The sequence below is a fragment of the Brachyhypopomus gauderio genome, chromosome 17, assembly GCF_052324685.1.
Source record: "Brachyhypopomus gauderio isolate BG-103 chromosome 17, BGAUD_0.2, whole genome shotgun sequence".
Lineage (NCBI taxonomy): Eukaryota > Metazoa > Chordata > Actinopteri > Gymnotiformes > Hypopomidae > Brachyhypopomus > Brachyhypopomus gauderio.
In genome coordinates this window covers 235,956-250,170 of record NC_135227.1, presented here as the reverse complement: position 1 = coordinate 250,170, position 14,215 = coordinate 235,956, and the positions used below count along the sequence as shown (strand labels likewise).

Here is a 14,215-nt window from a genome sequence, read left to right as displayed (position 1 = left end):
CGTGTGAGGTGTTGGGCCTGACATCCTCACACCGTCCACTAGGGGCGCTACTGCCGATATGGACGGTCGTGCCAGCGGGACAGAACGTATGAAATCACATGCAGCCATAGCAGCCAGAGAACGCTGCGTAAACAGCAACCAAAGCGTCTTGTTTGGATTCTAAAGTTAGCTAGCGCTACCTTTAACAATCGTGGATCGACAAAGTTTAATACATACAGCTTTATTTCTTGATTTTATATCTGTGTTTAAATTGTATTTAGTTTGACTGGTTATTAAGACCAGTGTGTGATCGTGTCTTGGTGACCATTTAGGCTTTCAGGGTGAACGCTGAATTATAAAGTTCAGTGTGATGGCGAGCTGCTGCAGCTGGTTGAAGAGGTGGCGTAAGCCTGCAAAGTAAGTCAGTGTATTTTGATTTAACTTTTTACATTTTTTTTTAACTAATTGTACTTTAACTTTTAATCCGCACGACCACGTAATTGCCGCGTAGAGGAGCTTAAATCTGTTTTTCTTAATAGTACTATGTATTTAGACAAAGTATTGTATATACAATGGCATACATGTGTTTGTAAATGTGGTCTGTACATTTCTGTACTGATCTACTATATGAGGTGTGTTGTGGGTTCCACCTCATCAACTCCTTCAACTGTTCTTTAAGGTTTATATACGGTTAACCCTCAGTCATTAAGGTGTTTGAGAACAAATTGTGATGTATTGACATTTATTGCAATATCATTTTAAATCTAGATTACCATCACTAAGTTAGACTTGACAGTGTTTTCGAGAGACCATTTTGTTCTGAAGAAAATCTGTCTGATTACTGAGAACTAATACCAAGTTCAGAGAAAATTCTTCTTATGTAGGCTACACTATAGACATGATATGTGGTATAGTGAGTGTGTCTTTGTCTTTCAATGTTGGAAACATGGCCTCCACCTTGGAAGCAGTTTAAGTTGGTTTGTGAACACTAACAGAGCACCTCTGTTCTTCATAACATCTCTCTGCTTCAGCCCTGTTTGTTGGAGAAATGACCAAAAACACAGTGTGCACACATACTAAACACAAAGCTCCCTCTGTTGGGGGTACAGGTTATTTCTTACCTTTCACTAGCTGTGCAGTGAACTTGGTGAACTTTCTTGGCATGGAAAACTTTGAATTTCATAGTAAAGATCTTTCCAAAACTGGTGCACTCTCACTATTGGCCAATGTTCTACTGTTTCCTGGTGTAAGTTGTTTTATGGTGAGAGTGAATTGGGTCAAATATTAGTTAATCCCAGTTGCAGCTATACCCTAAGAGGTGGAAGACCCAGAGTCCTTCCCTTGATTGAGTATACAGCTCAAACCACAACCCCAACGTAAAGAGTACTCCAAAATCAGTGATAAAGCTTGCTGCCTACTGCTAATTTAGTGTCACCGAATGCTAAACACTAACACTGCCCTCCAACAACCTGGCCACTAATCCTTCAGGACTAAAGTGCAAATCCCCAGCTAATCCCAGAATAGTGTGACAGTCCTGGACCAGAAGATTTCACGGGGCAGTGCCCACACGCAGCCTGAGTCATTGTCTGTGCGTGCTATCGATGGAAGGAGGTAGGGCACAGGCGGACCACTAGCAAGAGCTCCGTGCTAGCGTTGTGTTTGTGTGTGCTCACAGGAAGTTGACGTTGTTGATGGTGGGCCTGGACAACGCTGGCAAGACTGCAGCCGTGCGGGGCATTCAGGGAGGTGAGGCTACACTTGGTGTGTGTGTGTGTGTGTGGGTGTGTGTGGGTGTGTGTGGGTGTGTGTGGGTGTGTGTGTGAGTGTGTGTGAGTGTGAGAGTGTGTGTGGTATGCCATTCATCCATCACCTTAAACTCCTAATGCCAAGGTGCAGATGCCATAGTGTTTTATACCCACCCTTTCATACAGCATATCGTGATTAATATACTGGTTTGTCATTTGTAGCTGCTATTTCTTGCTTTTATTTACTTATTATTCTCTTCTTTTTCAAAGTCTATCTTTTCTTCAAGTTCAGCTCGCTCCAAGGTTAAAGCTACTGCGGGTCGCTAAGCGCACCGTAGTCTCACAGTAACGCATGTCTCTCCCTCAGAGAACCCAGTCAATGTGGCCCCCACAGTGGGCTTCTCCAAGGTGGACCTGAAACAAGGCAAGTTCCAGGTGACCATCTTCGACCTCGGCGGCGGGACACGCATCCGCGGCATCTGGGAGAACTACTACTCAGAGTCGCATGGCGTGGTGTTCGTGGTGGACTCCAGCGACATCCAGCGGATCCATGAGACCAGAGCCACCCTGGCCGAGGTCCTCCGACACCCTCGCATCGCCGGCAAGCCCGTGCTAGTGTGAGTGGCACGTCTCTCGTTACGTCTCACACGCGTCTCACACGCGTCTCACGCACGTCTCGTTTCCCGTACCTCCTCGCAGCCTTCAGAGCACCCCTGCACTTCAACACCATAGTTCCTACAACGTCACTGTGAGAAGCACAGACCTTAGATCATCCACATGACATCTCCTGTCATAGATGTTTCTCCAACGTGATATTGTGGTAACAGACATCAACACAACATCGCAGACGGCAGACACCATGAGGATGTATTGGTTGTCCAGTGTTGTTTGTGTTTTGTCCGTGTTAGGCACATACACGCACACACACACACACACACACCTCTTCAGTGCTCTGAAGTGCAGACCTTGAGTCATGTGTTTGTGACAGCTTTCACTTGGTGGCGTACACATACAGCTCACTCTAACCCTCCTCCCCCTCCCCTTAGACTGGCCAATAAGCAGGACCGGGACGGAGCATTGCTTGAAGGCGAAATCATTGAGAGCCTGTCATTGGAGAAGCTGGTCAATGAGCATAAATGTCGCTGTCAGCTTGTGAGTATTTATTCAGTGAGCATCCTCACAGCAGTGAGAAACTTGGCAGCCTACAAGGTTTTCCTGTGGGGTGGGGGGGTTGCTAGCTTACTGCAGACTTTGGCAGCACTCTGCTAGCTAACAGCAAGGCTGCCATTTGATGAGTGAAATCCAGCTGTAGAAAACAAGCCAACGAGACGAGGCTGAACTTGTGCTGACCTCACCAGGAGCCGTGCTCGGCGGTGTTGGGCTACGGCCGGACGGTGGACAAGTCCATCAGGAGAGGCCTGAAATGGCTCCTGAGCAACATCGCCGAGGACTACGAGGCGATCGCCGAGCGCGTGCGGAGGGACACGGCCAAGCAGCGGGCCTGGGAGGAGCAAGACAGGAAGGAGCGAGCGGAACGAGTGAGGAAAATACGGGAGGAGAGGTCAGGAAACCGTGTGTGTGAGAGAGACAGTACTGTTTTGGTTCTGGTGAAATATATATTTTGAAGGGTTTACTCTTCCTGTAGGGACAGGAAAGAGCGTGAGGAGGCGGAGCAGGAAGAGAGGCGAGTGGAGGAGAAGAAGGAGGAGGGTGCCAACATGCCCAACCCGTTCCAGCCAATTTACAATGTTGTTCATGAGGCAGGTTTCCCTCCCAGCCAATGAGGTGTTTAATGTGCCTCAATGTTCCTCTTAATCAGACCACTGTTCAAACTTCAGTTAATTTAGTAAATTATTTCAGAAGGACAATAAGGAGACGGGAAAGGGAGAGGACGCCCTGCAGGGCGGCGCTCTGAATTGCAGGAGCAAACCGAAGGAGGATGTTGAGAGCACCAAATCAGGTCAGAATGTTTCATATGATCCAAATAAAATGTATTAAGTTGTTTTAAAGTGATTACTCTTTTTGCTGTTGTGGAAGGGTGTCTGTTGGGTGTGGGATTACTTATCTCCTTCATCTTGGTAGTACCAGTATCCTAGGCCCACGCTCTAGTCCCCTAGGCCCATGCTCTAGTCCCTTAGGCCCACACTCTAGTCCCCTAGGCCCACACTCTAGTCCCCTAGGCCCATGCTCTAGTCCCCTAGGCCCACACTCTAGTCCCCTACGCCCACACTCTAGTCCCCTACGCCCACACTCTAGTCCCCTACGCCCACGCTCTAGTCCCCTAGGCCCACGCTCTAGTCCCCTAGGCCCACGCTCTAGTCTGTTCTGATCTGCAATACATCCCTCAGCATTTTCCCCTCTTAACACACCTGACTCACCTCAGCAAACACTTGATTAGCTGATTAAATTAATCACTAATGTTAAAACATGTCGCGCACTAAGTTATACAGAGCTGCGGGCTTCTACCAGTAGAACTTGATAGCCTTGCTTTAGATATTAACCTGAATTAACACTTAAAATGACAGCTTTAATAAAAACTACAATTGCTATTTAATTAGGGTCAACAAACAGTCAGCAGAACTGAGACACCCTGGGAAACAGATCGTTGGCTGCCTAATCTAGGCTGCTAAAAGGTTTTATCTCCTCCTCAGGGCCAGCAGACCAAGCCCAAAAGAAGAGCAGGAAACTGCGTCTGAGGTGGAGAAACAACAGGGTTGAACCTCTGAGGGTTGAGGACTCCACCTAGAGCCCCACTCCACCACCTCCACCAGGTGAGAGTTCTAGCCAAACTTACTTAAGCAGCACTGAAACACGTGACACTCACTGGACTTCACTGTTTTTTTGTTTTACACAATGTGTAATTTATTTTTTGTAGCATTTATAATTCCAATTGTGCTTGTAGAAAACAATATGTTACCTTATAACTACGGTGAAACCAACATGGAAGTCTACTCCAAAGAATCCCTAATCTGACCTCAGATTTTCAATAACATGCCTTTTGTGTTTTGGTGGAGTTTTTACAAAAGCGTCATTTTACTTCTGTTTGTAATTGGATGGGCAACTCCCAAAGTTTCTAGACTTCCTAAACTTGAGCCGCTTGGAGATACACGGCACTCTGGCACTCTGGTAACTGTTCAAACCCCCCCCAAAAGCGCGTCCTCCTGCATGAGCCACTAACACCTTTTTTCCCCCCTCCCAGTTTTATGTTGTGACCAGGTCTCCTTGCACTCGCCCCGTCACTAACGACCCCCTCGCCGTCTCTCCCATACGATCAGTGCTGAACCAACAAGCGTACTTACTGTTCTACATCCGGTAAGTTCAACCTAATGTTTAAACCAGCTCCAGATTTTTGAATAGTGGAATATTTAGAAAGGCATTTTATACACTTTTATTCCCCCCCCAATCCATCATGTTTAGGTCAACAGATCTTAAACTGAGACTGTAACTCTGTGACCCGTGGTCCCGGTCATTGCTCCCCTCGCCCGGTCAGCACGGCCAAGGTGAACGGGCCTCAGTACACCTCCAACTCCTTCATCGGTCCACAACTTCCTCCTCACATGGCGAAGGTATCACCACACCACTGCACCATGCCAGGAAATCTGACTGGGAACTGGTTGTTATTGTTCACTAGTATAATTGAGAGGGCTGTGTTTTGTTTGTTTACACTGTTAAACTCTTACTTTCTGTTCCTGATATTCAGATTTCCCATAACTGACCGCTGTTCACTTTGCAGAATAACTCTCCCGTGAAGGCTCAAAGCCTGGCAGCAGCAACAGCAGCAGCGTCCCGAAGACGGGCCCTGGATCGGGCCGGGGAAAGACAGCGCGGCCGAGCCAGAGCCAGCCCAGCCCCTGCAGTTCTTCGGCAGTTGAAGTGGACATCGGTGGAGAACCCATGCCACGACAGCCTAAGAAGAAAAGGCCAAGACACTAACATCATTATTATTATTATTATATTACACTTACTATAATATTTACTATTACTTCTACATTTCTATAATCATTAACTTCATATTTTACAATTAGATATTCTGTATTTGTCACGGTACGCCGGCCCCCTAACGGTCGCCTCCGTCCACAGTGGCAGTTGTCGTTGTTGTTGTGGTGTTTGTCCCTGAGGTGGGCGGAGCCCGCGATCCGTCTCACCTGAGGGTGAGCTAATGTATGTTTTGTGTTCTGTGTTTCAGCTGCTGGACTGCAGGGGGTGTGTCCCTGGCCTTGTCCCTGCCTTCCTGCCCCTTCATGTTTTGTGTGCTGCCGCTGTGTGCCACACACCTAGTGGAGGGGAGTGTGGCTTGGTGGGGGGGGGTCTGTCACCGTACGGCGGCCCCCTACCGGTCGCATCCGTCCACAGCGGCAGTTGTCGTTGTTGTGGTGTTTGTCCCTCAGGTGGGCGGAGCCCGCGATCCGTCTCACCTGAGGGTCGTTTGTTCGTGGTCATGTCTCGTGGTAAGTGTTTCTCTGTGTGATGTTTGTGTGAAGAGTTCCGCCGTGCTTATGTGTTGTGTGTGTGGCACGGCGAGGACCAGGGCTGTCTTCCCTGGGAAAACTCTTCATATTGTGTGGGTGTTTAAAGTGTGTACGTATGAACGGGACGTGTGGATCAGTGTGCGTGCTCGTTATGTTAAATGTTAAATGTTTTGTGTGTGACGCTGATACCGCTCGTCACTGTTGCTTCGCTCCCCGTGTTGTCTTGTGTTTCATGTGGGGAGCGACTGCGAACATGAGCGGCGCGTCACTATTTTGTATGTACGTAGAGCGCGCATTTGTGGGTCCCGTCTGTTCGTTATTTGTACCGTTTTTTTGTGTCTAGTCTTTGCGTGTGTGTTTTGTCCTAGCGTGTTTGTGGTTATGTTAAATGTAATTCCACGCATGCTCCTCCCCTTAAATGTGTGTTGGGGGGGACCGGCTGTGGTCCCGTGCCACGGAGTGTGGCACGGAGGGTGTAGCTCCCGAGGGAGGCCCTGACCAGGAACGTGGGGGGTTCTCCTGAATTGGAGGAGACCCCTCCCCCATGGTAGGGGGATCAGGGTAAGTGCGCATGTGTGTTTTGTGTTGGTGTGTGTATGGGTGTGTGTGTGTGTGTGTGTTTTTTATGTGCAGGTCTTCTCCCTGGCGGCGGATCGTGGTTTTCCTGGACCTTGTTGGGGTTTCTACCTGGCAGGAGCCCCTTTATGTTGTAGGGTGACCGGAGCCTGGTCTTAAAGAGCCCCTCCCTATAGGGCTGGGGCCCCCGGCTGTTTGGTGACCATGGGGCTCTGGTCTGAAGAGCTCCTGCTGAAGATGCAGATCCTCCCTCCTGCCCGGGGTGACCAGGAGGCCCTTGGGGCTGTACCCCAGCCCGCGATGGGGGTGCTTTGGGCCTCGGTCTCTGGCGCTCCATGGTTGGGTGGAGGAGTCCACCTCGTGATGGGAGGCCCCGGCTGGGGCTGACTCCCCAGGAGGCTGGGGTGACCCCTAGCAGAAGGCAGGGGTCAGCTCCGGGAGGAGGTAGGTCCAGGAGGGGACGTAGCCACACCCCAGGGAGGTAACCTGCACATACGTACACCACGGACGAATAAGGAGCCGTAGCTCCTCGTCCTCACACCTGTGGGGCTAAGCGGCCAAATGCCGGTTAGGGCGTGAGGGCCCTGTGACCGACTGGGGCGTGGTTTTGTGTTGTTGACGGCCCAGTCGGTCCAGGGTCCCGCCCAGGTAGGTGAGCTAATGTATGTTTTGTGTTCTGTGTTTCAGCTGCTGGACTGCAGGGGGTGTGTCCCTGCCTTGTCCCTGCCTTCCTGCCCCTTCATGTTTTGTGTGCTGCCGCTGTGTGCCACACACCTAGTGGAGGGGAGTGTGGCTTGGTGGGGGTGGGGGGCCTGTCTCCGTACGGGGGCCCCCTACCGGTCGCATCCGTCCACAGCGGCAGTTGTCGTTGTTGTTGTTGTGGTGTTCGTCCCTCAGGTGGGCGGAGCCCGCGATCCGTCTCACCTGAGGGTCGTTTGTTCGTGGTCATGTCTCGTGGTAAGTGTTTCTCTGTGTGATGTTTGTGTGAAGAGTTCCGCCGTGCTTATGTGTTGTGTGTGTGGCACGGCGAGGACCAGGGCTGTCTTCCCTGGGAAAATTCTTCATGTTGTGTGGGTGTTTAAAGTGTGTACGTATGAACGGGACGTGTGGATCAGTGTGCGTGCTCGTTATGTTAAATGTTAAATGGTTTGTGTGTGACGCTGATACCGCTCGTCACTGTCGCCTCGCTCCCCGTGTTGTCTTGTGTTTCATGTGGGGAGCGACTGCGAACATGAGCGGCGCGTCACTATTTTGTATGTACGTAGAGCGCGCATTTGTGGGTCCCATCTGTTCGTTATTTGTATTTGTTCGTTATTTTTTTGTGTCTAGTCTTTGCGTGTGTGTTTTGTCCTAGCGTGTTTGTGATTTGTTATGTTAAATGTAATTTCACGCATGCTCCTCCCCTTAAATGTGTGTTGGGGGGGACCGGCTGTGGTCCATGGCACGGGACCACAGCCTGTCCCCCCCAACACACAGGGCGTAGCTCCCGAGGGAGGCCCTGACCAGGAACGTGGGGGGTTCTCCTGAATTGGAGGAGACCCCTCCCCCATGGTAGGGGGATCAGGGTAAGTGTGCGTGTGTGTTTTGTGTTGGTGTGTGTATGGGTGTGTGTGTGTATGTGTGTGCAGTGGCGGACTTAGCAATTTGGGGGCTCAAGGTGAATTTAGCTAGGGGGCCAATCAACATTAATATGCGAGAAATAAGTTAGCTAGTCAGGGGGGCCCTACAGTGGGCTGCAGTGGGAGGGGCCCAAGGCAATTGCCTACCAATGCCTCTATGCAAAGACCGCCTCTGTGTGTGTGTATGTGTGTGTGTGTGTGCGCGTTTGTGCACAGGGTGTGTGTGAGGCGTCTAGTGCAGTAGTGTAAAAGTTCTTGTAGTTAGTGCATGTCTCTTTCTGCTCGCAACTTTCTCCTTTCAGCTACTGCCGCTGGCTAGCCCCCTCACCGGGGGTAAAACGAGGAGCTGAGTGCGTAAGTCTCCTCTGCCAGTACACAGCCTGTCCACGCCAAGACTCCTGCAGTGCCTCCTCGCGGCCACACACGTAAACTGGGTCCTCGTGGTCCCAGGCTAAACTGCAGGGGATCTCGGAGCAGCAGTGGGCCCCAGAGATGCGGTGTGTAGGCCCACCACAGGGTGGACACGTCCTAGCACCCATCAACCACTGCCCCAACTATGGGCAAATAGCCCCACTGCCTTGTGGGTAGCCTTTTTTCAGGCAAGGGCTAAGGGAGCACACCCTGACAGAAAAGTAAGGCGCTGGTGGCGCGCAATAGGCGGACCTGAACAGAAACAGGACCCGGCAGCCTCCTGCAGATAGCGCACCCCCTACAGCACTTAAAAATCTCCTGGCGCAGGTATCCACCTCTGACCAATGGTGATATTACCGATCCACATCTGGTTGAAGTCTGACAGCGATGGGGTGTCTGGCGACGGGGGCAGGTTTGAATTGGCTGGGAGCTCCTAGTCAGAGCCCTACATGTCAGCGTCATAGGGTATTGGTCGCTCACAGCTGGGGCTGAGTGGCAGCTGTTCTCGGCAGACCCCTGTGTGACTGAGCAGCCCTATTTAGGGACCGCACTGCTCACCTCAGTTTTGAGGAGGGACCTTGAAAAGGTGGTCTAAAAAACGCCCGCGTAACTTGTACCTGGACAGGCTACCTCACCTGCCGGGTTATTCCATATCTGCGGTCGAAAAAGGAAAAATCGACGAAATATTGTAGAAGTGTTTTTCTTTGAATTTCCTCATAGCTACAATTGATAACAAAAAAGAGAAAATAAATAAAACAAGGAGAGGGTCAAGGGGGAAAGGTGGAAAGATCAAGAAGAAGACTACAAGAAGAGAGATCCAGTCTGTTAGGAGAATAAAGGTAAGAGTAAAAATGAAATAACTGCTCCAGGGAAAGCACCTGATTGTCTGGACAACAAGGAGGTAAACCTCACACAAAGATAAACATACACATACAAAATTTCTTCACTCTGGTATGTGGATGCTGGCCTCTAACCCAGCAAAAGACATTCATCCCATGTTGATAACACATTTGCTAATTTGCTGTCATCTACCTGTTCAATAGCTATTAATATCAACAACATTCAAACTTACAGTTCAGCTGAAAAACATTCACCTGTTATTACCATGTAATATTTAATTAGAGTTTATTGATAAATTCTTTTTTTTGCAGAAGCATCTTTGAAGAGTTCTGAGGTTGTGGCTTTTGAGGACATCGAACAGGCAAATATAAGCACTATGCAACCACCCAGTGAGTCAAGCACATGTACATCACATCCCATAATACTGGGATGATACTGGTATTATGTTTTACCATAATATTCGCTCCAGGGGGATAAAAGGTCCAGGAGTGTAGAGTCTTTTTCTTCTTTGAATTTCCTCATAGCTACAACTGAGAAAAGAAAAACAAGGAGAGGGTCAAGGGGGAAAGGTCGGAAAATCAACTACAGGAAGAGAGATCCAGCCTGTGAGGAGAATAAAGGTAAGAGTAAGAATGAAATAACTGCTCCTGGATAATCACCTGATTGTCTGGGTGATAGTGAGGCAAACCTCACACAAAGATAAACACATACACACAAACTCTCTGCTGAATGAGTTGAACAGGTGATAAAGAGATTAATTTGAATTTGGTGTGTGTGTATAACTTTGACTCAGTCCCTATCATGACTCCACTCTATGGTAGGTGCAGGACGGCCACTTGCCCAACACTAGAGCTCCTCCTCCAGCTCTGCTACTGCTGTGATCTCCTGCACAACTGACACACCGCAGATTCCTGGACAAACTACACACGCACATAAACACAAAAATACACACATGGTGCAAATAAACTACAGCATTATGAAAATGAATTCACTTGTGACAATTCTTCTTAATAACATGAGATTCAGTGTCAGTGACTGTTTGAAGTCCAGTATTCTGCGATATATTGTTAACTAAACACAAAAAATATATTGATTACTTAAATAGCAATATTAAATGAGACCTAACTGTTCACTGTTCACTTTAGGTGATTAAACTATAAACAGGTGTGCTTGACAAGTGGTGTTTGTGGTTTCATTCATGAATGAATGAAATGAAAATTTAAATTGGTCCATTCCACAGCTTTTTAAAAAATAATGCCCCGGGTACAGCCGCTAACTCCTCCCTTTGGACGTGTATGTCTCCCATGTGGAGTTGGAGTATTTGGGGGATGGCGGTGTGGAGAGAGGGGAGCCCCATGTCTTCTATTCAGGGGGGGGAGTTAGAATGCTCAGAAGAGGAAGATCTGGAGATGGAGCAACCCCCCCCCCCCACACCTCTGCCTCTGAGGGTGGAGACATGCACACTCAACAAAGAGAAGGTGCACAGCGGCATGCAATCCCGGCCCGTCTACACTGAATTTCCTACTCGTGGGTTCCATAAAGTACAGTATAACATAACATAACATACCCTGGTCAAGAAGGCTGGAGACCTCCCTCCAGATACCAGTGGGGGATCTACCAGGACCCAGAAAGCAGCTACGCAGGTGCTAAGGCAGCTGGTGCGGAGGCTGGGGTGTGCTCTGAGAGGGTGCCCAGGGGTGGAGCACAACTCCCAGCTGCTCTTACTCCCAGTGTGCCTCTCCGAGGCTCAGTCCCAACCGTCGCAGGGTTTCCTCCCTTGGCGGCGTTTAGGGGTTTTCCGCCCCTGCTCGGTACAGGGGTTCAGGGGTAATAATAATACCTCCTCTGCACCCCAGCCTCATCTGTGCCATGTTTTCTAAGGTGGGAGAAAGAGTAAGCCAAAGAAGAAACAGGATTAGTCCCCATACAGTTGAGAAAACTTTTATTCTTAAATAAAAATTGTTCTTTGTAACATTGTTCATCTGGTCTCAGTTTATTGAGCATGTTTGTGTTGTCATGTATAAGTCCATCTTGGTGTGGATTTATAAACATGAGTTCTTTATGCAATTCCTGTACAGTCCCAAACTTCTTGATAGTTGGTAATGTTATACATGAGTCCTTTATGTAATTCCTGTTTAGTCCTATCCATCATCCACACTGGTTACTCAGGGCAGTGGGTTGATCCTCCCTCATATCTGGTTAGGCAGGAGGTGGCTGGCCCAGGATGGATCTTTGGAAAGGCTCGTCTCTCCTCATCTCGGTGTGCCTCGAGTAGGCAGGCAGCAATGTGGAGAAGATAGAACAGGGAAAATTAGCTCTGTATAAGGACATATACGTGACAGATGAAATTATAAACATTTCTGGAGTGTGGCAGCAACTCCTTCATTAAACTAAATTACTACAGCCTAGCTTAAAAAGGCAGACCCAGAAGGTAACATAGACTTGGGAGCATTCTGAGACATTAGCATCCATCCACTGCACTGTCAACAAACTTGAGTGACCACGTGCAGTGACAGGATGACAGCACCAGCGCTCCAGTCTACCATAAAACCCTTCGCCTATGAACCCCTGGATCTGTACCTTTATCTAAGGGGGCTTATTAGTTACCAAACGCTAAACTTAATAAGTGGGTTTTCAACCTAGACTTAAAGATTGAGACTGTGTCAGAGTCTGGGACGCATTTTGGAAGATTATTCCAAAGCTGGGGGAGGCTTACAAGAAAAGGCTCTTCCCCCTGCTGTTACTTTATTAATTGTTGGAACTAACCAATCTACTCAGAAGAATCTCATTATCAAGACTGCTTAAAAACATTTTGAGATTTGCATATAGTCTGGTTGTCACATGTCAATCAATAGCTCTGAGGTGTGGCAAAATTTACTTCAGCAGCTATATCTCAGCAATGCTTTGACCAATCTTCATGAAAATTGATCAGCTAATAGGGCACATGACTTTGAGGTCACAGGTCCAAGATGACCACGATTGTCCAATAGGGGGCGCTAAAAACATGGGAAAAACTGTTTCTCAGAAACCATTAGACACAACAAGCCAAAACTTTACATGCATCATCAGGGGCCCAAGTGGTATCAAGGCACACAATGATGACATCATCACTCAAAAAAACATGGCCGCCATGAGCCAATTAATTTAAATTTTTATTAATTGGCCATTTGACAGACTTACTATTGGCCAATCAACATGAAACCTCACCACTGTGCATATCTCAAGACTCTGTTACGCTGTGCAGTTTCGAAACATTTGTGAAAACCATGCATAACACCTCCATATTTTCGCTTAGGATTATGAAACTTGATTCTTTTGATTCCTTGCACTACACCTGACAACTTTGCAATTACAAGTTCTATTTAAAAATGCATAGTTTTGTCACATTCATCAATTGTTTGAAAACAGCTCTTTACGAACTAGTCCTAGGAATTTTATCCAATTATGGCAAAATTGGTATGAGCATAATCTGTAGACTCTGGAGGTAAAAACTGCCTCCATAACTTTGCAGTTACATCTCATAACAAAAAGTGCACTGCCTGACCAGAAATAAACCTTTTATTTCACCAAAATGTCCTATTTCATTTCTGAGATTAATGAGATATCAGTATGGTAGTACTTGGGCTCCATCTAGTGGCCAAATTCCAGAACTGAATAAAAACTATTGCTCACATGAAATACCACACAAACACACCACAAAGCTGATCTCAGCATGTGATTTAGTTCTGTGATCTAATAATTTCAGTGGCATTTTTTTCCACTGAAACAGCTTTCTTTCAACTTTTGGGTCTAAAGGACCTTTTGGGCTTCTTTATGCCTATTAAGGCCAAAAAGCCTATTCGTGTGTGAACCCGCCAATCGCCGCTTGCGGCTATATTTGCATTTGCAACTGTTGCTTCATTCATCATAGCTTGAATAAAATATTTCGGAAGAAAACGTGTATCAAAATATTTTGGTTGTCTGAAAAGTTTGGTGTACATACTAAATACTAATCATCATATACCTGCAGACTCACTTATTTACAGCGCAACTTTTAATATGAAGGCCTGAAAAACATCCTTAACCAGTCATTAAGACTTATGCACTTAAAAATTCCTTAAGTATGGGAACAGAATTCATAAGGAAGTCATACATGATTTTGCTTGTTTGACCTGTTCAGACAACAAGAATTCCTTTTGGCTCTCTTTTGCCATCCTAGAAAAAAAAGTGGCTAATACTGAGCACTTGAGAACTCTCCAGGATGATACAGAGACCACACGCCTCATCAAGATTCCTCCACAAGATGAGACAAAACCATCAAAGATATGCTCATTATGCATGAGATAAATTATCATTTGGAAAATTACTGGCACTGTAGCTTGCAACCGCTCTAGATGTTGCACACAAATTTATGAAAAAAAATCTGAACTTTTCTCAGAGAAATCAGAACTTTCTTTTACCACACACTGTTTCTCATGCAGGATCCTATATTACTTGCAAGAGATAATCGAGAGAAGGCTTACTTATTGATTTGTTGAACACTCTAGTTAACACTTTCGCATCCCACTTGCAATCTATTTCTACTATTATGGGACGC

General features: G+C 47.4%; 1 protein-coding gene across 2 annotated transcripts; it reads left to right on the top strand.

Moving 5' to 3' along the window:
• Positions 1-61: 61 nt before the first annotated feature.
• Positions 62-10,626, top strand: LOC143480780 (ADP-ribosylation factor-like protein 13B). Of its 2 annotated transcripts, none has more exons than XM_076978613.1 (13): positions 62-396; positions 1,655-1,725; positions 2,092-2,341; positions 2,771-2,876; positions 3,083-3,285; positions 3,370-3,484; positions 3,588-3,684; positions 4,376-4,495; positions 4,924-5,036; positions 5,142-5,290; positions 5,458-10,028; positions 10,164-10,259; positions 10,461-10,626. In XM_076978613.1, the coding sequence occupies exons 1-8, from the start codon at positions 350-352 to the stop codon at positions 4,468-4,470; spliced, it is 984 nt and encodes a 327-aa protein (XP_076834728.1). In that variant the 5' UTR covers positions 62-349; the 3' UTR covers positions 4,471-4,495; positions 4,924-5,036; positions 5,142-5,290; positions 5,458-10,028; positions 10,164-10,259; positions 10,461-10,626. The 2 variants fall into 2 exon arrangements, with proteins under 2 accessions (XP_076834728.1, XP_076834727.1); XM_076978612.1 differs by having other exon boundaries at positions 3,585-3,684.
• Positions 10,627-14,215: the final 3,589 nt, after the last annotated feature.

What these genes read in the sequence shown, in the direction of transcription:
- LOC143480780 (XM_076978612.1), top strand. Translation starts at nt 350, where the DNA reads ATGGCGAGCTGCTGCAGCTGGTTGAAGAGGTGGCGTAAGCCTGCAAA. An exon ending in GCCGGCAAGCCCGTGCTAGT is followed by an intron (nt 2,342 to 2,770) that starts GTGAGTGGCACG and finishes CCCTCCCCTTAG; the next exon opens with ACTGGCCAATAAGCAGGACC. An exon ending in TTTACAATGTTGTTCATGAG is followed by an intron (nt 3,485 to 3,584) that starts GCAGGTTTCCCT and finishes AAATTATTTCAG; the next exon opens with AAGGACAATAAGGAGACGGG.